This window comes from Aythya marila (genome assembly GCF_965140915.1).
Source record: "Aythya marila genome assembly, chromosome: 6".
Taxonomy (NCBI): Eukaryota; Metazoa; Chordata; class Aves; order Anseriformes; family Anatidae; genus Aythya; species Aythya marila.
The window spans coordinates 6,324,417-6,352,081 of NC_139047.1; the positions used below are offsets into that span (position 1 = coordinate 6,324,417).

At 41.7% G+C, this 27,665-nt stretch overlaps 1 protein-coding gene across 2 annotated transcripts in view; it reads left to right on the top strand.

Moving 5' to 3' along the window:
- The first annotated feature begins 15,255 nt into the window (after positions 1-15,255).
- Positions 15,256-27,665, top strand: part of NCKAP1 (NCK associated protein 1) — a 59,209-nt gene continuing 46,799 nt past the window's right edge. For both annotated transcript variants that reach the window (XM_082763471.1, XM_082763472.1), the window contains exons 1-2: positions 15,256-15,470; positions 26,408-26,518. In XM_082763471.1, coding sequence (XP_082619597.1) covers positions 15,363-15,470; positions 26,408-26,518 — 219 coding nt within the window. In that variant the 5' untranslated portion in view covers positions 15,256-15,362. The remainder of the gene's footprint in view (positions 15,471-26,407; positions 26,519-27,665) is intronic.

Genomic DNA, 27,665 nt, shown 5'->3' on the forward strand with positions numbered 1-27,665 from the left:
GAGGAAGAGTCTGCAATATGTGTGGGTACAGAAAAGGAGCTGATTCCAAAGTATCTCATTCCAAAGTACCTCACTCTCATTCACAACTTTTGTTCCCCAGGGGTTGTTGTTGGGGCCTATCCTCTTTAACATATTTATTGATGATTTGGATGAGAGAATTGAGTGCACCCTCAGTAAATTTGCAGATGACACCAAGCTGGGTAGAAGTGTCTATCTGCCAGAGGGTAAGAAGGCTCTGCAGAGGGACCTGGACAGGTTGGCTCAATGGGCAGAGGCCAAGGGGATGAGATTCAATGTGGCTAAGTGCCGGGTCGTGCATGTTGGTCACAACAACCCCATGCAATGCTACAGACTTGGGGTAGAGTGGCTGGAAAGCTGTGCACAGGAAAAGGACCTGGGGGTGTTGGTCAATGCTCACCTGAACATAAGCCAGCAGTGTGCCCAGGTGGACAAGAAGGCAAACGGCATCCTGGCCTATATCAGGAATCGTGTAACCAGCAGGGCAAAAAAGGTGATCATCCCCCCATACTCTGCTCTGGTGAGGCCGCACCTTGAGTAGTTTGTTCAGTTTTGGGCCCCTCACTACCAGAAGGACATCGAGGCCCTGAAGCCTGTCCAGAGAAGGGCTGTGAAGCTGGTGAAGGGCCTGGAACAGAAGTCCTGTGAGGGGCAACTGAGGGTACTAGGGGTGTTTGGTCTGGAGAAGAAGAGGCTCAGGGGAGACCTTATTGCTCTTTGCCACTACCTGAAAGGTAGCGGGGAGCTGGCGGTCAGCCTCTTCCCTCAGATAACTAGTGATAGGGCTAGACGGAACAGCCTCAAGTTGCACCAGGAGAGGTTTAGGCTGGAATTTAGGAGACGTTTCTTCTCAGAAAGAGCACTCAGGCCTTGGAATGGGTTGCCCAGGGAGGTGGTGGCATCACCGTCCCTGGGGGTGTTCAAGGAAAGTTTGGATGTGGTGCTTAGGGACGTGGTTTATTGGGTGACATTGGTAGTAGGGTGAGGTGATCCTGGAGGTCTTTACTGACCTTAATGATTCTATGATTTCGTGATCTTCTGCCAGAAATGGTTGTCATTGCTATAACTACCTTAGCCACCAGGCGTCACTACTGGACATAAAATCTGCACTATTTTTATCTATGTGAAAAGCAAATATTTAATAAGGAACTCGTATATTAATTATAAGTGTGTCAACATTGTAAGCATTAGGTAGAGACTGAATATTGACAAACAATTTTTTGCCATGCAGGCATTTACATGCTGCTGTCAAGTTGTTCATGCTCTGCATTGCAAGATGAAAGGAAAGCTGATTGTGAGATTAGAGTTTAAAATTGGGATCTCAGTCCATTCTTTTCTTGCATGCTTTTCTGAAGATAAAAGAATTCTCTAAAGATATGTCAGGAGTTGGATACTGTCTCTACTTAACTGCATTAATGGTATTGCTGAATCTTCAGTTTTCGAATAAGCTACCTACCAATGCATATGCAGTAGAGTTTGAAGTTGTCTTTAAGTTCACGGTTCTTCTGTTTTCTGTCAAGAAATTCAACAGAACCTGCTCTAGTAGTTATCAACTGTTACAGAAAACAGCTTGTACACATTCAGAAAGCCCATATGACAATATGTATCATCTCTCTGTTGTATTCACTTCCTTCCACTATTCATTTTGGCCTAGATACTGCTCTTACTCATCCATGCAAAAGAGCCAGCTTCTATCTGAAATGATAATCAGAGATTCCAGATAGCTGACTTTGAGAAACCAGTCATGTACTCTAAAGAATGTGTACGGCAGAGAGTTGAACTTGATTGCAAAATGCACCAAAATTTGAACATAGATTGCATATATCAATAACTTAACTGAAGCAGAGAATCAAACCATAATTCGTATGCTAGTTATTTCAAACTGAGGTAACCAGATGACTTTGAGGACTGTTGTAAGAGAAACGAGACACCCCCCTCCCAAAAAAATATATATACATGTATAGTTAGTTAGTTAGATAGATAGCTCCTATCTAACTAATAATACAAGCTTCTGTTGCACTCTGGAACTTTAATAGCAGAAAATAAATGAGAAGTTGAAAATAACTGTGTGTACCAGTTGGTCATGGGGTGACTGTGAGTCATGACTGCACTGTGGTGATGAGAAAGGCAAGCGTGACCGTAGAATGCATCAAGATATAATTGAAGTAGATAGAGGGGAAATGATAATGCTATTGTATGAAGTTCTGTAAGCCTTTTCTGAGATGCATTGTGCTGCTTGGGGATGACCATATTTTAAAAGGATATATGAAACAAGTGCACAGAATAGCTTAAATTGCTCTGTATTTGTTGGACACTTGACAAAGCACTCAGTGGTACAGTGACCTCTTGGGACAGGCAGCTCATGTCCATACTAACCTGAGCAGCAGTAGCCCCCTGGCATAATAGGAATTTCCCCACCATTTGTGCCACTGCACACACCAGCACTTCTAGCAATGACTTCCCTGCTTCATACACTCCAGGATGGTGTGCCTCACACAGTGCAGAGGCCCTAATCTGGTGCAGAGTCTCAGTTTCAGCTTTGCAAAGTTGTCAGGTCACAGTGCCTACTCTTGCTGCCCTTCCTATCGCTGAAGAAAGTAGCAGTTTGGAGTAACAAGGTCAGGATTGTTCACACCCGAAGCAGAAGGACAAGATGACACATGGGAGGGTGTCTAGTGGATGATGGAGGAAATGCTTTTTTTCCTTCTAGAAAAAAAAAAAATCACATTTCCCTTTGGAGTTGTTTGTTTTGGTACGTCTGCATCCCATACCATATCCCTCATGTAGAGAGGTTTTAACTGAGATGACTGCTCATTTGTTCTCATCCATTTGTTTTCTTTTTTAAGACTTGTCATGACTAGAGGTGTATCTACATCCATGAAAAAGGCATGAGGCAAAGCAGGCATGAAAAGAATTTTCTGGAAGAAAACAGGGGTACCAACAAAGCGTCAGTGATGTTATTGGAGAATGACCTGTCCCCATTTTGCTAAGGCAGGTAATGACAGGACAAGGGGGAATGGTTTTAAACTAACAGAGGGTAGATTTAGATTAGATTTTAGGAAGAAATTCTTCACTCAGAGGGTGGTGAGGCCCTGGCACAGGCTGCCCAAGAGAAACTTTGGATGCCCCATCCCTGAAGGTGTTCAAGGCCAGGTTGGAGGAGGCCCTGGGCAACCTGATCTAGTGGTGGGTGGTGTTCCTGATCATGGCAGGGGGGTTGGAACTGGGTGATCTTTAAGGTACCTTCCAACCGGAGCCATTCTATGATTCTGTGATAGTGGGTGTTTTGTTTTGTTTTGGGTTGGGTTGGTTGGTTGTTGTTTCTTTCTTTCTTTCTTTCTTTCTTTCTTTCTTTCTTTCTTTCTTTCTTTCTTTCTTTCTTTCTTTCTTTCTTTCGTTTTTTCCCCTAGGAACATAGGAAGAAGGGGTAAGGGCAGGGGTGGGTTGGTAAGTATATGGCATTTAAATATTGCCATAGTAGTTGATCTAAAGAGGGAAAGTTATGGGTAGCCAAACTGTGCTGAAGGCTCTGTGCAGAAATTTAGCAGAAATTACCAGGGCATTCCTGCATGTTCCCTACTGCTGCAGTTACACATACGGTGACCTGCTTGTCAGTGAGTTAAGCTTCAGTGTGTTTGTTTCCAGATATCTGGCTCTGTTTGTAATGCATTAGAAGCACTAGATGCCATTGGCCAAACAATGCCCAGTTGCCTGTGCTTGGGAATGGGGTGAGACCAGAAGTAGTGGGAGCCTTCTTGAAACTTCTTTGTGCTTTGGTTCTGCGTATCTGTGGTGCTTATTTACTGCTACAGAGGGTTTCAAACTGTAGGGGGTAATATATATCTGAAGCACACATGTAGTATATCCCCTTTTCTTATTCCCTTTAACATGCGTGTATAAATCAAAACATCTGTTAAAACTATGCTTCTGGAATATGCTATGTCATTGTTGACCAGCTTTACTTACATATCTCTTTTTTTTTTTTTTTTTAGGTGAAAACAGAGGATGGATATTGGTCAGTCTGGGAAAGGCAGCCAACTCCTCAAATCTTTGAGCTGTTTGTCACCCAGGGTGCCAAGCTGGTGATCTGGCTCCAAAAATGCACATATGAAAGCCCAGTTCATGCCACAGAAAACTGCAGACAACCAGGGGCCTTTGTTCCTAATAATCTTGGCAGATCTGTTGACCTGCTCCGAACACTACCTTCTGTCTATGGACTGGAGGTAGGCGGTTTATATTATTTATTCAAGCAGTACTGTTTGCTGGTTCCTATAACACTAGCCTGAACCAATGGTGTTCCCAGTTGGATATCTTCTCCTATTGCTGCAGGGAATTTCCCCCAGAAGCAAAGCTGTGCCTCTAACCAGGCATGGCCCTACAAACACTTATCAAGGCATTCCTCTCTGCTCTCACCACACTTTGTGAGCAATCCATGCAAATGAGCAGGCTGATTCACTGATCTAAAGATGTGTATTTTTATAATGTGTCAGAAATTGTGCTGAATAATGAGCACTGGGGAACAGGGTAGACTCCAGAGCTGAAAAGTTTAAGCCATATCCCTGGGGACGTGTTGGTGTGAGGAAGCTCTGGCACAACTAATTTCTGTATAAAATAAGTAGAATCTGAATTCCATTCCCATTTGCACTCGAGTTTCTGTTTTTCAAAAGCTCTTCATCTTGCTTCAGTGCAGTCATTTGTGAGCTAAGATAGACAAAGAAATATACAGAGATACAGGGGCTGTGCGAGCTCATTAGTAGTGACACATAGTTTCTCAGGGGAAGAGGCAGTCTGTTAGGTAGCAGGGAAAGGGGAGACTACAAAAACATGAGTTACTTTAACAGAAATGTCCACATACAAAATGCTTTCCATCCATACTCCCTGCTCCACAAATGAGTGATGGCTGACTATACAGTTAGCACAGACTGTCAGTCACTAGAGCAGTTGTTCTCCGCTGCTTGTGTTACTGTATTTTAAGAATGCCTTCACTTAAGAAACAGTGACTTTATAAACGATAATTTTGCAGTAAGGCCTGAAAAGAACACGCAGGGTTCAGGGCTTTCACCAAGAGAAGAGAAAAAACGAGCTTTTCAGGAGAAATAATGTTAACATCGGTGAACTTCTGCAACGTTTTCAAGTCCTTTGAAAACCATATCATAGTTTTCCTTCTCCAGTCAGATAAATATATGTATAATTTTTCAATAGTTGATCATTAGACCATTCGCAATTTGTTGTTCTACCAGAACACTCAAAAGAGCAACGTCTATGCTGCACCTCAGGTTCTAGCAGCCTGCTTCTGCATAAAAGCAATTAATCTTTCTCCTAACCTTGTTTCAGTACAGTTTTATTTCAGTGGTCATTTAAAGACACAAGAGTTACTTAAGAACAAAAGTTCCCCAAACTTTCTCTTGCAGCAAAGGCCAAGCCTACAGTCTGGAAACTTGAAATTAAAGAAGATCAAACCAAAGTTAATTTCACAACTGTTGTAGCATCTTATGTGTAGGTTTTGCTTACGTGTAGTTCCATAGGCATAATAAAATATTCAGATTTGTACAAGGATGCATTACAAGTTTTTCTAGCTTCAGAGCTCAAGAGGGAAATCATTACAGCTTCTGGTTGTATTTGATGCCAGGATCAAAAAACAAATGTAGTAAGAGGATTATTTTGTAGATTAGCTTTGTAAGACATGGAATTAGGACCTGTTCCCACTCTTCACCATGAAGATATGTCTTCTGTAAGTGGGGGTTAAGGTGAAATGGAACATACATGAGTATAGCATCTTACTTCCTGCTAAAAAATAAATAAAATCAGAGAACATTTTCCCAGCATACCCTTTTCTTGCCATAACATACTGCTAATATTGCATTGTGCTTGTATGTTCATGTGTGGGAAGAAGCTCCCTGCAGGCAGGGAAGGAAAACAAAGCTATCTGTGCCCTATCTCATTCTACATCTATAGCTTGATCCTGCCAGAGCAGAGCTTCCTAATAACTTCTGTCCCACTAACAAGGAGAAATCTAATTTGTCTTTCCCTCTCAAAATACAACTATGTTCGGGCAGGAGTAGGCCTACGTTATTCCTTCAAATTCCTGCACACAAATTAAGCTAAGTGAGCCTTTACAACAGAATTGCAAAAGTCTGCATGGGTTCAGAAAGTGATGGACGCATTCAGATAAGAGCAGATCAACAGCTATTACATGCAAGATGGCTCACAAAGTCCCAGAGCCACAAATTGCTGGGAATCTGTGAGTATATTCTGCAGAAGCACAGATAAAGCACTTTGTTCTCACGCTTCCTCAGGGCGCCATTCTTTAGCCACAGGTTAGATACAGGACACTGAGGATGGACGGACTTAGGATCTGAGGAAGTTCACATGTTCCAATCTTCTTCCCTGTCAAGTGAATAATGAAAATGAATATGATTAACATTACAAAGCTGAACATTTTCATAAATTCACGTAATATTTTAATTACATAAACCCCCTTACCCCAGAGATTATATCCGTGAACTCTAAGGGAATAGAAATCACAGATGATGGAGTAAAGCCCTTCTAGTCAATACTGTTTATGGGATAAAAAAAACATCATAACTAAGTTCGTAACATGGTATTACTTGTGTCAGCAAAGAAAGTAATGCTGCTGGGATTTATTTTCATTATGGGGACTGAGATAGATGTATCTATCAATATTTTGGTGATAGCCGAAACTATTTGAAAACCATGGCTTCAAAGAAGCTAAGAGAAGTGATAACTTAAAGGAAAGACACTTCTAGAAAAAGAGGCTAGATTCTGGAATACACACATGCACACAATCTGAAAAAAAAAAAATATATATATATATATTTTGCTATACTGCACTGTTAAAGAATGACCCAGATTGACCTAAGAGGTCTCCTACAGCGTATTTAATATTTTCCTTTTATTCTTTAATAAGCAGACAGGTTGAAAGGTTCCTTTAAAAAAAAAAAAAAAAACTGCCTTCTTTTTTCTTTTCAGAAAAGAAAAAGTACAGAATCATTTTGCTTCAATTCAAAAGTTACTCCTAACTTTATCTTATTCAGTCATGACAGAAAAGTAACGAAAGGCTTCCATTCTGTTCGCTCATAATAAATAAATAAATAAAGTCATTTTTTTTTTACATTCTAGATGAGATAGCAATATTTTCTGATTTACTTTGGAAAAAAAAAAAAAAAAAAAAAAACACATGTAAATTATTTAGACTTAGACTTATGGTAGAAAATTACAAATTTCAAATTCAATAGGGATACATTTAAATTAATTTACTACGTTGATAACATCTTAATTATGAATGGTTCTTACCTTTGGGACTGTCTTGTCAGAGCAAGTCATGATGAGCTTTTCCCTTTCTTCCTGTTTCCCCCACATCTTTTAACCACATTTTCAAAATCACCAAAAGAATCACTGAATTACATTGTTCTTGAATGTGAAAGAAATCCATTCAGATTTGGTTGGCAGGACAAGCATCCTACCAAAAAGGCTGTTTAATATTTTAAGTACCAGTCACTGGCTTTTTTTTTTTTTTTTTTTTTTGTGAGTAGCATTTAGAGTTCTTGGCTTTGCCTTAATTTCAAAACTTCCCAATTTTTCCAAAGATTGAATAGCTGTTTTCTGTCCAACCCTAAACAATGAGCTTCATTAATTCAAGTAGATGAAATCTCTGCTGCTGGTGTGCTAATGACATCCCTTATTACGGAAACATAATTCAAAAAGTTGAACCTCAACAAGAAGCTATTTGTGATGCTGGCACTATCTATAAAAGGACAGGATTTTTATTGATTAGAGATAATACTTGTTTGTGAGTAGTGCATACTAGACCATTAACAGTTCTGTTATCAATGTCATGAAATATTAAAAAAGCAAAAACAAAAATCTGGAAGATACATAGAGGTGAGTTATACCTGTAAGCCAAACTTTTTTTTTTCAGACATGTTTAAAGGTATTCAGGGGAACTTATGTTTAAAAAAATAACTAAAAAAATCAAACAAAATGTGACAAATCCTGAAATTTTTATCACCAAAGAAGAAATGTATGTGAAATATTCTAAATGCAGTAGAAATAGTCTATCTAAGGAGATCCAGTAGAAATAGTTGGTATAGATCTTAATGATCATTTTTTATACTTCCTTAAAATTGTTTGTATTGTTTCACATTCTGCTTGATCACTCTTATTACATAAATTGAAAATAAAATAAAAATACACAAATTAGTTGTTTAAGTAACCTACACAACCAGATTCTTTGATATCTAGTCCTCTACTTCAGTGAAAGCAATCATGCAGTGTTTCCCTAGAGAATCAAAGCATTAGGAAATAAGTACTTTTGAAGTACTTATGTTCCCTGTAGTAAAGTTATCATACCTGGTTTCCCTATAAGCAACATCTTCTGCATCTTATTTCAAGAAATTCAACAAACTAGCCTGTTTGAACAGCAAATATTAAGATGCCAGTTCATTCCATCTGTGTTTCAAGTGATCCGAATTTGAAGTGATGATCACGTAATTTTATCGTAGCAATCTTAATAATCACTGAACTTTAGATCTGAGCTAAAATTATTTGAAGCATGAGCACTCCTTAGTGTTCACAGCCCTATCCTGTCGAGCTGCCCTTCTCCACACATATGGATTCACACTGCATACTAGAGATACACTTTTGTCATATCTATCACAATATTGCTTCCACTTCTGTTTTGAGTTGTATATTTCTGTGTTGTGTGAAACAAGTGTTATGTTTTCTATACCCTCAAGTGATTCATATTTTTGTCAAATCAAGAAAACATTACAGATGGAGATGTAGAGGATAACTGTAGTAGTTTTTTCAATTTTTTTTTTCCCAGCTTGATGCTAGCTCATGGGTGTGACAATTTGGGTGATGCTGGTGTCACCCCCCACTAGCTTTCTTCTCTCCACACGCTTTTTTTTTTTTTTACTATAAAAATCTACTGTTGGATTGTTCTGTTATATTCAAACCTAAAACTTTTTAGCTTGATTTTTACTATAGCTGGTATTCAAGGTCCCCACTTGTCGGTAGACATGATTCCTAGCAACAGCGAGGGATAAGCCTTCCTTCTTTGGCTGTTCCCTGACTAAAATTTTCCACCCCTAAATGTAAAGTTTAATATATCACTTTTTTTTTCTCAATCTTTGGATAGACCATAAAAGCTATTGTATTTAAAGGTATATATGCTATTCCCCAGCATTCTCTTGGGGGAAGGGGTGAGACAAAGAAATCCATAAGAGGTTATTTTTGTACAGTTATAACTGCAGCCACACGTTAGTCTCTGGTGCTACCCCATTTGTCTAGGACACAGTCTGAAGAAAGTAGGTCAGAGCACGTGAGTTTCTATGTGCCTACCAGAGAAGGCTCTGTAGGTAGAGCAAGATACTGGAAAAAGTCTGTGGGGCCAGCAGGAGCCCCACAGTTTTTGTGTGCAGGACCACCTTGATGGGTCCTGTTTGCTGGCAGATGTGTTCCAGCAGCAACCCATTACTTTTTGACCACATCCCAGTTTCAAAGGGGATGGAGATCATTCCTTGCACACTGATCACTTGTGACTTACTCTAGTCAGTGAGCAGTTAATGTAGGCTAACTCATCTTTATGGTAAAGATTTGCAGGCACATTAGGCATTGTCTCTATTTGGTAGCTGCACAGACACTTCAGAGATTGCTGATGGTTCATCTTTACTTCTCAGCCTATAAGGAAACTGCAAATAAATCTGCTTTCTGCTTTAGGTAGACTCCTAATCCAGTGCCCTTTCTGATTTCAGTCCTTACCAGGGTGTATTTAAACCTGGTGATGTAACCTCTGCCTAGAAACCTAACTTAAGGTCTACGCCCATGTCAGATTAGGGCTTTAATTTAGTTGGGTGACTCATTCTGACAGGCTTCCTGGGCTTTACTTGATAGTCAGAGAGAAAACTCTTTAATCCATTTGTTCAATGGGTTCTGCAAGAGCCAACTGTAACCCTAGCTCTGAAACCATACAATTAGATCTAAGCTAGCACTTTGATCCCACCTTTGTTCTAAAGTGGCCAGCGCTTCATGCTGAAACAAGCAAAATCCTAGCCCACCAAAACTTTCTAAGTTCCTTCTGTTTAGCCATACTGGTAGCTCACAGATAACAACTTTCTTCCTGCTGTCGGAGACTTCTGTAGGCACCAGGCTGACATTGATTTGCCAATTATTACTGGTGTATCAAGGACCTGGGACACGCTGAGAACGCTCTCTCAGACGTTGATAACAACCTGCTTCTCTACTGATTAAGGCTCATTGGCATAGTGTAGGACTAGATGTTCTGGAGTAGGCTCATTATACTTGTCCTTCCAGTATGAGCAGAAGGGCTCATGCATTCTCAAACCGGCAGGTTTCTTCATTAGATAACAGCTGTTACAGTATTCTTCACCTGTTTCAAACCAGCTTTGCACACCTTCTGTGTCCTCCACATCCGATGTTTAAGTTATTTTCTTTAGAATTCAAACTCCCAGCATATCCCAAGCAACTGCTGTACGTCACATACCAGCTCAGCTATTAGGACTTACGGAGATGTGCACAAAACTGAGCAAGGAGCAGACAATGCTCAGATATTAATGGCAGAATAAATTAAAATAATGTCCAAATACTTCTCAAGAGAAGAAAAAAGAGGACATGGAAAATTGCAGACATGGTAGCTTCCTGACAGTTTAAGTAATGAAAAAGGTTGAGATTCATTAAGGAAACCGTAGATTGAAATACAACAAATCTGTGTCAGCTTGATTTAGTGAGGATGATAGGTCTTTTGAACCTGTTGCCCCTCTGCACAAAAGCCTGTTCAATAGCATTTGTTCCATGCTATTTATTATTTTTACAGGTGATCTAAAGAATGTTATAGACTTCGTATGGTACAGTTTTCATCCTGTTTGCCTTTTATTGCAAAATAACTATGCAATAAACATTTGCTATTACTAACCAATAAATACTATGACATAAACTAAATAATTGGGAGTACACTGGTGATTGTTTAAAAATTCTAGTCAGCCAGTTCAAATAACAGTTTGGCTTTGTTTTGATTTCTGTTTGAAAAGGAAATACTGAACAAAATGAGTCTATGTAAGAATTGCTCCTTGAGTTCTGTTGGCCAAATTGGCAGAAGCCTTGCAGTGGACCGTGCTAGATCACTTGCCATCAGTTCCTTATGGCCGCCATTTCACGGTGTTCATGGAGTCATGAATAGTCCCCAAGTCAGAAGTTTAATCAGGAATAAAGTGCAGACAGGAAAGGAAATATATAGAGAAATATAAGTTGGAAGATTGGCAAGAACCTAGGTGACAATCCTGTCTGCTCCGCAGTAATGAATTGCCCATTGCATATTTTAAAGTTGCAGTGCTAGAAGAGTATGCATACAATTTACATACTTTGCAAAACACCAGCTGGAGTTGCTGCATGTGGAGCTACTTGGCTTGTGGCGATTCTCTTTCTAAAGTTCTCAGACAACATTTTCATTACTGTCTGAAAGCCCCATAGTGAATTGCACTGTTAAACACTGGACTGAACTGAAGGTTGGCTTTAAAAGGACCAGAGCTGAGCCCAAAACAAATCTAAAATGTTATTTGAAACACCCTAAATTTGTCATTTTGTAATATAGAAAGCCATTTGAATGTTAATCATTAATCAAATGTCAAGCAAATAGTTGTGTTTTAAAAATAATTGTGTAAAGCCTTTTTTTTTCCCCCTTCCCTTCATTTAATTTTGCCACACCTGTAAGAGCTATGCTGTTACTGACAAAGCTTGTATTTCCACTTTATTGTTATGCTTGTTGCTAGACTGGTGAACCCAGATTGTACGATGCAGACATGTTTTTATAATCCAATAAGCAATAGATCCTCCTGCTGAAAACCTATACCTAGGCCAGCAGCTTCTCCATTAAGTTCCAGCAAAAGTGGTATGACAATATGCACAGCCACTAAAAGCAATGACAAATTTATTTTGACTGCTTAAGTGTATATAATCACATTAACTAAGTTTGATCTCGGGAACATCTGCTTTCTGTAGCTGTGATTTCTCCATTCGCATATAGCGAAGGTTTCTGAGCTGTTTTTCTTTCTGATGCAGTTTCTGTGAAATGTAACTTTTCAGTTACATCCTGTGGTCCCTAAGAAATGTGCACATTTTCTCCCTCTAATAAGCAGTGGAGTGTTTCGAAGCAAAAGGGAAAAATGCATGCTTTGTAGTTCCAAACTTGACACCAGTCCTGACACTGATTAGCAAGATGCTGCCAATTATGTGATCAGCAACATCTTGCGTCTGCGTGGGCAGTAACATCTTCTGTCACTGAGTTCTGAACTCGCCTTTCACATCTTCCTCTGAGCAGAGTTTAGACACACCTCCTGCTTCTAATCAGGTCTCAGCACCTTGCTGATACCTCTGATACCTTTGCTGAAAAAAAACTTGTTTTGCTGAGGGTTGTAAAGGACAGTCTGTACTTGAAAAGACCTGGTCTACTTGGTCAGGCTTCACTTAAAGAGACGCTTTTTCATTTTAAAGTATCTGCTTAAATATCAATAGAAAATCAGTAAAAGTCCAACAAACCATGTTACAGTGGTAATTTAATCATAGATATGTACAGCTACAAGATAGTAAAATTTCCGTGTAAGTATGAGAGATTGTTGCTTGCTGGTGCTGATCCCTTCCCTATTCTGATATACAGTATGTTTTCAAGTAATGCAGCTAACTCAGTGTCATTTGCATTAAAAATTATAGCAACCAGGGGTGCTCTCTATAATAGGATTTTGTAAATAGCCTCATGAATAGCGTGGGAGTTTAAAACCAGGATGCTCTGCCACTAGTACAAAGGAGAAAGAGTCAGTCATTATTTCCTTCTCTGCCTCAGCCTGTTGTTATCTTTGCAGCATGGAGAGTAATTGTGATTGCTTTCATGTTGAAAACTATGTTAGTAGTTACAGGGAGCTTGAAAGCTCTCCAGCAAGCTCAGTAAGCACAAACCTTATCAAAACCAAGTGACCTGGTCTCCATCATAATCCATAGCTTTTCTACTCATTTCAGAGAGAGAAAGGTTGGGATATTAGAGCACAGATGATTTAATATGACACCCAAAAACTCACAATGAACTGTCACGATGTTACTGTCATTCTACTTGCTAGGCTATATATAAATGACATATTCTGTGACTGTTATTTTTTGAAACTACCAGAAGACTGAATATGGCTCAGAAATAATTGAATACAGAATTAAAAATTGGCTGCTACTTGTTTTAGCTGCAGATGAGGAAAGAAAAATGCACTCAGCAATAGTATTTCTTATTTTGCAGTGCAACTACATGGGAAACATCTTTATTGTAACTAGAAATAGTAATATATATATATATATTTTTTTAATGAATTCAGGATCGAAGGAAGAATCCTTCTGCAAAAATATTACTACAGATATTTCATTAAACATTTTGACATTACATGGCATTTTATGCTTTATTTGAAGACTGATTTGAATGCTTGTGATGTTTTCAATAGGCCCCAGTACTGAAAGGTCAGGTCTAACCCAATTAATCAGTACAGCATTGTTGCTAGGTATTCCCAACTCTTGGACACAAAGCTGGGACAGAAAATTATCTGATAAAGGCCAAAAAATGAGTCAATAGCAGGCTTAAGATTGGAACTCTAAGTTCTTGCTTCCTGGTTTCATTCTGAATCATAAATTATCTTGTAACTGCTAAAAAGAAGGTCAGCAACAATTTAATTACATTTAGGCTTCTCGCGTTCATTTCTACGCTTTCTAAAATCTATTTGTTTAAAACTGCTGAAAGACTGAGGTAATCTGATTCTGATTTATAACGTAAAAATACAAACTGAAAATTAAACATAAGTATTAACATATATGTATATATATATAAAGCACAGATGGTGGTGCAATTATTTTAAAAAATTAGATTAAAAGGTTAATTCTGAAGCTTCTCTCCCATAAACTAGGTTAGGGAGCCCTTCGTGCCAGCTGGCTGTGCTGGCTGCTCAGCAGAGCCCAGTCTCAGAGCCAGTATCAGCGGGGCTGGCAGTGAGGGGTAGGTCCCACGGAGGCCTCTCACTGGCATTCACAGCATGGGAACCTCACTCGTACTTCAAATATATGCTTTTAACTCTCATGGCTTCGAGAGTAAAAATAGTCGGGATGTGACTCATCTAATTGGTGAAATGGCATCTCTATGAATTTGCTGCGTGGCAATCGAGAGCCATGGCTCAGAGAAAGGGCCCGAGCCTCCTCCATTTCGGAGAGCCACCAACGTGTGGGCTGTCTGGGTCTGGGGTGGCCACGCTGTGTTCAGTTTTGAGCCCTTCAGTATCAGAAGGACATGGAGGCCCTGGAGCACGTCCAGAGAAGGGCTATGAAGCTGGTGCAGGGCCTGGAGCACAAGTCCTGTGAGGAGCGGCTGAGGGAGCTGGGGGTGTTTGGTCTGGAGAAGAGGAGGCTCAGGGGAGACCTTACTGATAAACTTCCTAAAGGAAGGTGTGGGGAGCTGGGGTTCAGCCTCTTCTCACAGGCAACTAGCAATAGGACTGGAGGGAATGGTCTCAAGGTGCACCTGGGGAGGTTTAGGTTGGAAAAGAGGAGACATTTCCTCTCAGAAAGAGCAGTCAGGCATTGGGACGGGTTGCCCAGGGAGGTGGTGGCGGCACCATCCCTGGGGGTGTTCAAGGAGAGGTTGGACGTGGTGCTTAGGGACATGGTCTCGTGGGTGACATTGGTGGTAGGGTGGGGGTTGGACCAGATGATCCTGGAGGTGTTTTCCAATGTGATTCTTTGCACTTTGTCCCTGCCTGCAGGTGCCTCGCAGGTGCACTTGTGTGGGACCACACAGAGCGTAGGAGTTGCAACTGGGACAGCGCCCGGCACACAACGCCCTCCTGCGCCTCAGCGCTGGCTTTCGGGTGGCTAAGGGCGGTGAAGCACCGCTCATTAGGAGCTCTGGAGAACATTCTGCACTGCCCTGAGGTGCGACATGGAGCTGTGACACAAACGCGGCCCCACGGCCCTGACACCAAACCCCACGGCGAGCGAGCTCGGGGGGCGGGCAGGGGGCGCCTCTCGCAGCGCCTCCGCCGCCGGGCCGCAGGGGGCGGCCGAGAGCGGAGCAGCGTGACGAGAGAGGCAGCGAGCGAGGCCGGGGAGAGGAGGAGGAGGAGGAGGAGGAGGAGGAAGGAGAGGAGGAAGAGGAAGAGGAGGAGGCGGCGGCAGCAGCAGCGCCGGGCCGGCGGCCGCGCCACGGCGGGGCTGGGAGCGGTGTCGGCGCTGCGGGCAGGGGCAGAGCGGGACCAGGAGCAGCAGGACCAGGAGCAGCAGCAGCAGCAGCGATGTCGCGCTCGGTGCTGCAGCCGAGCCAGCAGAAGCTGGCGGAGAAGCTGACCATCCTCAACGACCGGGGCGTCGGCATGCTCACCCGCCTCTACAACATCAAGAAGGTGCGGGGGGCCCCGCCGGGGGGGAGGGGAAGGAGGACGAGGAGGAAGAGGATGAGGAAGAGGATGAGGAAGGAGGAGGAGAAGGAGGAGGAGGAGGGGGCGGCGGCGCGGCCTAGCCTGGGGCAGGGCAGGGCAGGGCGGGGAGGGGAGGCCCGGGCGCGGTGCCCCGGCGCTGGGCAGCCCCGGAGCGCAGGGCCCGGAGCCCCCCAGGCGGCGGCGCGGGGCCTAGGCCCGGCCCCGGGCCCCGTGGCGGCGGCGGCTGCGGCGGGCGGGGGCTGCGGGTGCGGAGAGTGCGGCCCCGGCGGGGGGGCGAAGGAAACTCCAGAGCCAAATGGGCCTCGGGGCAGGCCCCGAGCTGGGCACAGGCTGCCCCCCGGCCTGGGGAGCCCCAGGCAGCGGGATGGTCAGACTCCAGCTGGTGCTGCCGTGAGAAGAAGTAGGGTTGTGCTGTTCCCAACTCGGCGCTAACCCAAAGCGATCCCTTCAGTTTGGGGCGCTGAGGTGTTTCTGCAGATCCGCGCTGGCATAAATCAGCTGTTCCCAGTAAAATATTGCGAACTGATACCTTCCAGGAATAGAAATGAGGTTCCTCGTAGCTTGCAGTTTTTCATGTTGGACGACTGCAGCGACTTATTAATGGTAACGATTCCCTATTCATGGGGAGAAACATCAAAATGTTGAAGTCGCTTGTGTGTGTATTTGTTGTGCTCCAAGAGAAATGTCAGCTGAAAAAAAAGCCCAGCTCAGTCGAATTTTGCCTGAGCGAGGCCCTCGGCCGGCGTGGCTGTGCTTTGTGGGAAGAAGGCTGGAAAAGAGGCAGGAGAAGTCAGACCCTGTGACATATAGCTGTGTTTGGAAAACTGTAAGTGCAGGCTCTGTTTGATTACTGGTTTGGGAGCGCTTACAGTGCCTGGTCCGGTGCCCACAGGCAGGTTTCCGCTGCTGTGTTTGGCTGACAGAGCCCTGCGCAGGTTTGTCCATATGGAAGCTCTGCCAGTGCCGGTGAAGTGATGCGAGTGGAAGGGCTCTCAGTGTGGGAGCGTCAGCACTGGAGGTGACAGCAGTTTTTCCTGCAAATGCCATGAACCGAGTCCAAAACTGCTTGGGTCTTGCATACGCAGATGGGAGGCACGTCCAAGCAGCTCAGTTACTGCGGGACGTACAGCTTGGCAAATCTGGAGCTGCCCCACATACAGCACTGCGTATTCAAATGGTGGTTTGAGATCCAAGTAGTTATTTTCTTGAGCTGCAGTAAACACTGCATGACAGTGCTAGCTGGCTGGCTCTAGTGGTGAGACCCAGAAGTCTTGAGATTGGTAATTGTTTTATTTCTTGGGAGACCAGCTTCAGCGTAGCTGGCTTCCTGCAGCACTTTCTTCTTTTCCTCTTTCTTTCCCCACTTTTACCCTTTTTGAAAGCAGTTGATTTCAAAACTGCTGGTTAAGGTTTCCGTAGTTTCTCCACAGAAGACAATATCGAAACTCAAGTTAGTAGAGAACTACACAATATGTGGTATTGCGGTTAAAGGAAATGGTTAAGACTCTTTTTAGTAAGAGGAAGTGAGAGGTGAAGCCTTACAGATTGCTGTAGATGCTGTCTAGGGAGCAGAGATTTTTAAAGGGTTGTGAATTTTCTTGACTGCTGGAAAATTTTTCTTCCCGGGGAATTACAGAAATTGTTAAAAGCAGTTAGAAACTTGATATTTATACTTCCTTTTCCTATAAAGAATTCAAATCTCATTTTGCTTATAACTGTTGATTGCTCATCGTTTCCTGTTTGCTGACCTCCTGTGCTGTTGTTGTCTTCTGAAATAGTTCAGTTTGTTTTTAAGACAGAGTGTCTGAAGGCATGACTTTCTGCCTCTTTGAGAGTGGCATGGAAAATATGAGATGTAGAGTTGCTGAAGTAATAGTGGATGATAAGACTAAATTCCTGCTTGACCTGCATGGAGGTGCATTTTTTTATTTTTTATTTTTTTTAAGGATGACACTTTGCTGGTTGCTTTCCGCTGTCTTTAGCTGCCCTTTGTACTGGGACCAGTATTGGTCCTGAATTTGAAAATGGTATTTTTGCAATTTCTCTCCTGTTTTGCTTCTTCTGTTTTTAAAGTATATAAAATCTTCATTTATACAGGCTAACAGTTGTATTATCACTCGTGCTGTTGAGCCCTCAACTAAATGCCTGTAAATCACACTCAGTTGTTTTTTGTGCGGGTGAAGCTTGAATTTTGTTGTTACCTGTCAGAGCAGACAGACCATGTTGGTAGGCTTTGTGTAACGCTGCCAGTACTGTGAAGTGAGCGTGTTGTTCAAGCGTGGTTGCAGAGAAATAATCTTATTTTCTATGAGTCAGGGTTTGCTTGTTTATAAACTATGTGGGTAACAGAAAGTATTTGCAATAAGAGATTTCGTGTTAAGATACCTGAGCCACAGACTTAGAGCAAATCAAGAGAGCGTGATTGTGATGAATGTCAGCAGGATGTCACGCTACTGTGAACTGTTCAGGATAAAAGTTACGGTTTTGAATTATTTACAGTATATGTTAATAAAAAATGATGAGTCTGTTACTTAGTGTTAATTGCTTTGCTAGCAGTGTTGTTCTGTTATTTATAATACAGGTTTTAACTTCTGTGCAATTTTTTTTTTCTTAAGAAAAAAGTCATTAGTACAAGATTCACAACTCTCACGATCACATAGCATCTGCAAAATGGGACTCTACAACAGACTCCTAGATACAAACTGCAAAACCAAACCTAACTAACAGGTAAAGAAGAGAAAAAATATTTGCAAGGGCTTTAATTGCCCTTATCTTTACCATTCTAAACCAAAACATAGTAGAAGAGCCTCTTAAGTGATAGGTGGCAGAGCATGGAGAAATTTCCAGTCTGCAGAGCTCTGAAGTCCAGAAGGGTGTAGGGCTAGATCACTTTTTTGACACTGGGCTCTGTGCGGGAGTGCAGAGCTTGGAGCTTAAAGGCGAAGCTCACTGACAGTCTTGTTCTGGACCGTGCGGTTGGTGTTGGAAGGAACAGATTGTCCTCCAGGCTTCAGGAAGTGACTTGGGTGGGGCAGCGTTGTTCTTAGTGCGACAGATACTAGCGGTTCCGTGGAGGTTGAGATGGCAGCGTGTGTTGGTCCAATTGCATCTGTAATCATAGAGGAATGGTCCTGCCCAGCTGCTAGTACGAGGAGAAAGCCTCAAGCATGATCGATCCTGGTGAAGCAAAAAAGCTAATTGCTTTGGTCAGGAAGCAAAAACAAACTGGTGGTATCGTGTCACAGGTTTTTTTCAGATGTAAAATTCAGTCTCTCCTATGACGAACAGGCTGAACAGCCCCAGCTCTCTCAACCTAAGAAGAGAAGGCTCCGTGGAGACCTCACTGCAGCTTTTCAATACTTAAGGGGGTTATAAAGAAGATTGAGAAAAACTTTTTGCTCGTTCAGATAATGACAGGACAAGGGGGAGTGGTTTTACAGTAAAAGAGGGGAGATTTAGATTAGAGTTTAGGAGGAAATTCTTCGCTTGGAGCATGGTGAGGCCCTGGCACAGGCTGCCCAGTGAAGCTGTGGATGCCCCATCCCTGGAGGTGTTCAAGGCCAGGTTGGATGAGGCCCTGAGCAACCTGACCTAGTTGGTGTCCTGCCCATGGCAGGGAGTTGGAACCAGATGGGCTTTAAGGTCCCTTTCAGCCTGAGCCATTCTAGGACTTTGTAAGGAAGCAATGATACTTCTTAATACAATATAAAAACACCTAATTGACTCTTCTCAAATATACAGAAAGAAATCCAGAGGGGCTTATCCTCTTGCATCACTTACAGATGCCCCCAGTCACCTCGCATTCTTTCTTTGTTTAGGAATATGAATGTTACCTGCCCACCGTCCCCCCCAGCTGCTGTTCATTTGCCCTGCATTGTGCTGACACAAAAGCAAATCCAGTTGTAGTTGCAGGAGGTTTTTAAGATGGTCTGCAGAGGAGATGCAGCTGACAGTTCTTAACAATTCCTGCTCTAGAGTCCAAATGGACCAGACGTGCCCATTGTCTAGTTTTCCTTTTTAGAGTCTTACTTGATAAATTACATTTAAGGGAAGTTTTGTGGCAGTGAAACTCCTCTTAATTTTTTTTCTTTGCATCTCACCTGCCCTGTAGTTGATTAATAGACCCAAGTGCTTATTGAAACAGGTGCTACGAACAGAAGAAGATACGAGTTTATCATGTACAGACAGTGCCAAACCAAGTGTATTTCTTTCATCGGTGAGGTGGCAGGTTGCTCCAGTAAGGACAACTAACTGGGTAGGTATTTTACACATTGACCTTAGCGAGGCCGCTGACATTACCTCATCTGATTGTTCGTAAGAACAATCTAAGGAAACAGAGCCCGGGTGAAATCGGAATAATGAAAGCAGACGGGCAACCATATTAGGGAGTGGTTGCGGAGATCCCCTCGTCGGACTGCAGTCCAGCAGGCCTCGCTGGGCTGTCCCCTAGCTCTGCTCCAGCCAGGCTCTGCGTTAACAGCCTAGGTGATGAAGCCAGCCTGCTCATTAACTTTGCAGGTAGGAAACTGGCAGGAGCTGCAGAAGTAATGAAAAATGTAATTAGAATTCAGTTCCAGCCTACCAAATCATAGGTATGCTCTAACGAATTTTGGAGGTGGCTGAGCAAGTGTGATTGTAACTTATTTTGTGCTTACTGAAATGTAAAATGGAAGATGAGGAGTAATGAGGCAGTAAGCCTGCAGAAAATAGTTGGGAGAAGTTCGGGTAAACTTCAGCCAAGTAGGCTGAATTGCAAAAAATAAAGGGAGATTCTGGAAATGTATGAGTAGGTATGTGGCATGCATGGAGACTCATCTGAAAAGTATGTGATTCAACACGCTCTGAAGTATGTGATTCAACATGCTCTTCAAGAGAGATGTGGACAAAATGCAGAAAGTGCAAAGAAGAACAAGGATGATCAGAGAGGCAGACAATCTGATCCCTTAAAATACAAACAAACAAACAAAAAAGGGGGGGATTTTTTTTGAAAAGTAGATCATGATTACTGCAGATTTTTAAGTACTTAACACTTCTGGAAGGAGAAGGGAAATAACCTGTCCAAGTCAGTTCTCTCAATGAAGTTCTCTGGATTAAATTGTAGCAAGAAAAGTGCAGATTACATTTTAGAACTTCCTGATGATCGAGTTAGTTAAATAATGGCCGAGGCTGTCTGAGGATGTTTTGGAATATAGTCCATTGGAGACCTGTAAGTAAAGATGTAGCAGGTATCTCCCAGGAGCAACAGAGGTACAGCTGATCCTGCTTTGGAACAGGAAAGTAGGGTAGGCAATTCTTTGAGGTCTCTTCTAGCCTGGTTTCTTCTGGCTTCATGTGAGCCAGTGGGTTGGATCTCTGAGTACAGAGATACCGGGATTCAAATTGAAGTATATGCTGTGGGGTGAAAGTGCAGTATCCTTCAATGGATACTGTGACAATGAAAGAGCCATTACATTTATAATAACTTTGAGCCATGTTTTGGGTAAGTTCAAGGCCCATATATATGTCCTGAAATGAGGTAAGTGGAGCCTTTCCCCTGTATTCCAGATCCTAGTTGGATCACAGGAGCAGCACAGACGAAATGTACAGAATAGGTTCGCATTTTGTATGAGCACCATTTATGTAACTGCAAACGCCAGGAACTGAATTTACTTGGTACAAGATTACCCAAGTGATACTAGATTAGGACAGTTAAGTTTTAGCCATCAAAATAAACTATAATAATTTGTCTCTGTGTGACCAGTTAATTTTCGCATCTTCTTTCATAGCTGTTAAAAGGGACAAGGCTTCATTCACAAGGCTTATCTGGGACAAGCCTGTGTATTATTAAACTCAGGCTTCCACAAAACCTAAAATACAACAAAGTGTCTGTGGCAGGATTCATCAGCAATGTTAAAGCAAACGTAGTGTGAACTGTTTCCTAATGTGTTCGGCATTCAAAGCAGCTCTTCATCGATTATTCACCTCTCTGTGCTCAATAGTTTGGCTTTTTCAAAATTAGAGATTGTCGGGTGGTAATCTCATTACTTTTAAATGCATGACAGAAATGGAGAATAAATAATACGTCCCAGCTTGCAGAAACAACGTTTTTTGATGAACCCGTCTCTGAATACTTCTTTGCCATGTGTTAGTATAATTTTGTAGGATGCAGGGCCACAAACCAGGCATTCAAGCTTACAGATAAATTTTAGGGTAAAGTCTTTAATGTCAGCAGCTAGTACAAGGGGAGAATGGTTTTACTGCACATGCCTTTCCTGTGTGTCAAGGGAATGTGCTGTAGTAAGCTGTAAATGGTTCACACGGGAGTTTTTCCTTTTTTAATGCTAGAAATCTTAGTGTATTTCTATTTTCTAATGAAAGTTATTAGCTTGGGGATGGGAGGCTGTCTTTTTTTTCTTGCTGTCACAGAAATTCCGTCTATTTGCTGCTAAAATTTGCAGCGTTTTTTAATGCAGATTCACTCAAATGAAAATTGAAGGTGGGGTGATTTGCTGACTAAGATTCCTTCGGTGTCTGTTGCCACCAGGGGAAAGAACTGTGCTCAGGAGTATTCTACCTCAAGTCTGCAGTTACACTCAAATCGAGTTCTCTTAAAGTAACAAAACCATGTTCAACTGCTGCAAAATACAACTTGTTCTATGATTGTCTTCTGATGCTGACAGCTTGGAGGATGAAAAATAGCAAATACCAATTCAAATGATAGCTCTTTGCTGCCCTGTTTCTCTTTTTTTTTTTTTTTTGGGGGGGTGGGGCAACAACCCTGCTAATTATTTGGAATAGATTGGCCTTAGCACTAAAAAGAAAGGTATAAAAGTGATTTGCACATGACAGGAGCTTAGGCCTTTTTTATTCATGGTGTAACTCAGGTGTGTCTCCTATGCTCTTATGTGAGCACATGTCACAGGTCTATGCAAAAAAGGCAGGAACAAAGCTCATTTTTTTTGCAATGCAATTTTGTACCCGTACGCTGTGCCATGCCCCTGGCTTTGGCCGATTGCCTGAACGTAAGCCTAATTTGTGTGATACCAGCTTGCTTCGTATAAGAATTTTATTGCTGGATCTTTTATCATCCTTGTCCAGCACCCTCTGTCCTCAACAAGGAAGTGAAATCTTAGGCTTTGCTTTTTGCAGTGGTAACTCTAACACTATTGGGGCAAAAGATCTCTTTGGGATGCCTCTTAAAGTAGGTGTGCTGTGGTCCATGGGCAGCTGGACTGGATTCTGGGCCATTCTTTAGGGACTGCTTACCTTAAATGGAGAACTTAGGCATGTTATTGTTGGTGGGTGCTTCCTTGTAAGGTGCCTCTTAGAGAGGGCCACCTAGAAAGTGAAGCTTTGTGGTGGTCTTCGTTTTCCAAGTGACAATTGCATAGAAGAACCCGAATAGCCCCAATGCTGTTTAATAATAATAATACCTTGCATTCCTGAGAGAGGAATAATAATACCCTAATTTGATAGAAATCCAGTGTCTGAGTCCTTTTTTTAAAAAATAAATAAATAAATAAATATGTAGATCAGTCTTAATGGTAGCTTTGCATTGTCTTTTTTTTTTTTTTTTTTTACCATAACTGCTTGGCAGCTGTTGAATAATGTGCAAAAGGATTTGGAGATGGCTGCGGGGAGATTCTGAGCGTGCAGTATTTCGGGGCTGGAATCCCAGAGCTTCTGGGAGCTGTAAGCCGTGAATGTTGCACCACCAAGACCATCTCAACTCCTGGATTTCTTTTTAATGCTCCGACATGTAGCCACTCTGTTGCTTTTAAAAAAGATAAGAAATGGAAAAAAAAAAAAGTTATTGCAGCCCACGTGTGGGAAGAAGTGATTTCTGAGGCTGACAGAGAATGAGCGTTGAGTGTCGGTGCAGTATTCCTGCTGTACTGCTGGAGATCTGCATGTGGCAAAGTGATTTTTGTGTGTCACACCACAGCGTGCCTGCCTATTGCAGTATTGACAAGGGGTTTGTATTAATAAAAGCAAAACCCACCTTTCTTATCTGCATTCTACCCACGACCACTGCCCTCAATGCCTTTATTCTTTCGACAGTGCAAATCTGTGGTTAGGCGCCTTACCACGCTTCCGTGCTCGTGCAGAAAAGTCCGTCCTCTAGGACAGGGGATTGCCTTTTCATGCCCTTCTGCTTTCTGGAGTGAACTGTCCTGAGCATGAGCCTTGTAGGTCTGTGTGCAGTTTAGGAAAGGTTTGGCTTATACAGACTTCACAAGCCATACTGAATGCAGGTAACAGCATGGATGGAAAATGTATGGATGAAAGAAAGCTGGTAATCAAAGAAGTAAGCAGAGGTGTTAGAAGTGGGCTGAGCTGCTAGAACAGCCCGCGTGGGTAGGCTTGCCCAGCTTCCTGCAGGTGCAGCTGGGGCAAACAATACTGCAGCCTGCTGTCTGGCAGAAGGCTGCTTTCTGCTCTGTGGGTTAATCTTGCATAGCTGAGTACTGGAGGAAGAACTGTGGTTGCTCTAAGTGTGATGCTAGCAAACACACGATGGAAAGGGAAAAAAGCTGTCTCACATATTCGGATGTATTTAGGGGGTTGCCACTTAGGCTCTGGATGATATTGGTCATTACAAAGAATCGAGTTCCTGAAACCTTGTTGAGGATGTTGGGTGTCAGTATTTTCAGATACTTGTTTCCGTGTGAATACTCTGCATGCAAGGGCCTGGACAGGATGTCATTTCTAGAGTAGTGAACCTTTGATTTATAGGAGGAAAGCACATCTGCTGCTAGGAAGGAGTAAGAAACAGTGTATGTAGAAGTAATGTTGGAATTCTGGCTGAAAAGTTTAGGAAGTCAGCGATGGCAAGATGAACGTTTTTCATCTCCTATATGAGAGCAAGCACATTCAAATGGGAACACAAGTATATGTTGTCTGCTAAGCTCTTTTCTTAGTTTGTAATACTTCTTTTGGCAGAGAGTTACATAGTGTGTGGCAAAGCTGGTGAATTGCATTCATCTGACACAGCTTTTGAGAAACCCATGACGTCTAATTAATTAAGACTTTATTGAAGAGCGAGTTGTTTAATTTTTGCGACCTATTTATAGTATAATCTTTACTTTAGAAACTGTGTCAAGACTTTAAAGCGTGTATAGAAAAGTCCCGTGGCACACATTGTTTGCTCTTGTAAGAACGTGGGAGCAACTATTTCATATCTAGTCAATGATGAACATTGCTGAATTTGTTATAAATTCCTCTTGGAGTGTTATGGATGTAACTTCTAACAAAAATTTAGTATTTTTGGCGGGAAAAAAATAGCAAATGTGAGAATTTGGGTATTAGAGTAGAACATTAGCATATATTTTAATGGTCATGTACTGCAGGCAGGAGTTTTAGAAACTTAAAATAATGACTCTTTTGTTTTTTGTTTTTTTTTTTCTTGGCTACCGTTTCTTTTTCAGGTATGTAAAACTTCACTGAGTTTCTCTCCTTTTTCCCCCTGTAGATGCATGTGATGTTTAACTCCTTTTTTCTCTCCCTACCTGAACTTAAGTTTGGAAGTACTGTTAGCAGTTACATGTTTCAGCATATACTCAGAGCCTTGTGCAATAGTAACTAATAAGTACATGTAAATGTGTTTGTGAGTACCAAAATAATCGCTATCCAGTAGAAAGTGTGCAGTCTATAGTAACAGACGGTCTGAATGTTCTCTCGGATGTAGGTAATAGTGTATTAGTTCACTTAAGTGTAACGTATTTTAGAGTTTAAGAGTCATTTGTTTATATGTAATTTTTCTCTCTTTTTATTACAATGCTTTCCCAGCAAGGACAAGTTTGGAAGGTTTGCAAAGCTTTTCACCTTCCCTTTGCCCGCTTGCCCGCTTTCAGAATCGGTCTCATACTCCATGACTTCTGTCTCTACGGTCTGCAACTCAGCCATAGAAATCGATGTGGAAAGTTTAAATGAGCTGCCATTTGAGTTCACTATGTTGCGTAGAAACGCCTAGCATGTAATTTAGTTTTGCATGAGACACTGAACTTCTTTGCAAATCCCTCTGAGGACTATAAAGCTGAACACACGTTTGAGAGAAAATACAATTTGAGCACCAATTTTGTTAGGTTAATAATGCTGCTTTTAAGTATGTTTCTCCCAACTGAAGCAAACAGCATGGCTTGTTAGGGTAGTTGAGAATAAATAGAGTGTCTGACAGCATGCACTGCAGCTGGCAAAAGTAGGCTCTTCATCAGTTGCTTGTTCACTGAACCTGTTCTTCGGATATGTCCGTGTAGGCTCTTTCAAAGACTTGACATTTAGTTGTGACTTCTGTTCAAATTGAAATTTAATGAAATTTCTCAAGTGCTGCTTTTAAAGCACAGCTTACGCTTCTGTAGGAATAAAGGGAATGAGCAAAACATTAGTTCCTACTTTAAGGAAATAGGGCATTTTAGGCAACTACCGGTGGTTTTATTATGGGATGGAAAGCTCTCTTGCAGTTAACAATTTAAAGAAAAATTAAATGCAGACTGGTGGTGGGGCTTTTTAGTTTTGTTTCACAAAGGATAGTCCTCCACAGATGATGAAATGATTGAATTTTCTAACAGTTTATTAACTCCAGATGAATGAATACAACACTACCTCAAACCAGGAATAGCAGTAAAAAGAAACGTTTTTTTTTTCTTTCTTTTAGGATTGAGTTTTTTTCCCTCACTGCTGTTCTGCACTAACTGCTTTGATACTTCCATGCATCTTTTTCAGTAGAAGAGCATCTCTGTACTGTTTCCCATTGCATATTTCAGCTGTGACAGTCCCTGCACTTTGCCTCTCATTATCACCTGCTCACTTAAAACAGAACAAAACAAAATCTTTCTAGTTTGTCTTCAGATTTGCAACTATCACTTTACTTCAGATGGATGATTGTGTATTTTTACTTCATTTTGTATTGTATTTTCTTATAGGCATGTGGTGACCCCAAAGCCAAACCATCCTATCTTATTGACAAAAACCTGGAATCTGCTGTCAAATTCATAGTCAGGAAGTTTCCAGCAGTAGAAACACGCAACAACAATGTAAGTAACTAAATGGCTATACAAATCCTATTCTTTTTGGTACTGTTCAACATATGTTGCTTGGATCTTAGAGGTTTTGTGTGTTCTTTGAAAACATCTGACACCGACAGTCATACTTGGAATACAGTTGTTGATTCAAATGCCCAACAGTTGCTGATTTGGATGTCTGACAAGATACTATAGAATGAATTAACTCCAAAGTTAGAATATAATACTGTAATTCCGTCGTCTTTTTGATTAGGGTTTTCTTTTTACTTACTCTTTGTTCAATTCCAAAGAATTATCAATGGGAAGTAATCCTACACAAAAATCTAAATTTATGTCCTGCCTTACTTTGATAGCAGAAATTGTTGGTGACATTATGATCATGGAAATTGGAAGTTGCATAACATTTTGTGATGAGACCTCACCAGCAGATCAGTAAAAGCCGACTGACTGAAAAATGGGAAAATGTACCACACAGGTGTTCTTGCCTGTGGGGGCAGTCTCCATGGGAATAAAGAATGTAGGAGGAACCTTGCGAAGTACAAAAACACGGATCCCGAGGAAATATAATTATTTCCTCTCAGATGTGGTGAGTTCAGTTGCAAGAGGAAATCATACTTCACCCTTCTGAGTGATCCAGTATTGCTGAATGTGACTTTGTAGTCTTTTGGGGATAAATAAAGTAATTAGATTACAGGTTACAGGTGTCTTTTGGCAGGTGATGAACATTAGTTTCTCTGTTTCAATTCGAAAGCAAAGGGAAAGTTATTTTTTTTAAACTGCTTATATTTCTTTCAAAAGGTGGAAAGTGGAGGTAGGTGCTGGGGTTTGCATGTTCCCTGCATGCAGTTACTTGCATGTATGCTTGAGACGTTTAGGCTTGCTTTAAGCATTCTGGTTTCTGCAGAATGGTAGTGGTAGCAGCAGTGGGAATAATTAGTTTCTTTTACAATACCTTCTAGAACTCCCATGCAATGTCTCCAGTAATGCCAACACATAAAATCAGAAAAACTCTCCCTTATGGTGGAGCTGTTTCATTGACAATGTGCTTTCTCATTTAGAACTTACTTATGTTTTGTACTGTTTAATATTCCTTGTCTTTATAGTGAATATGGTTGTATTGCTAACAAATGCAGCCAGTTCTTTATCAAATTTATGTGAA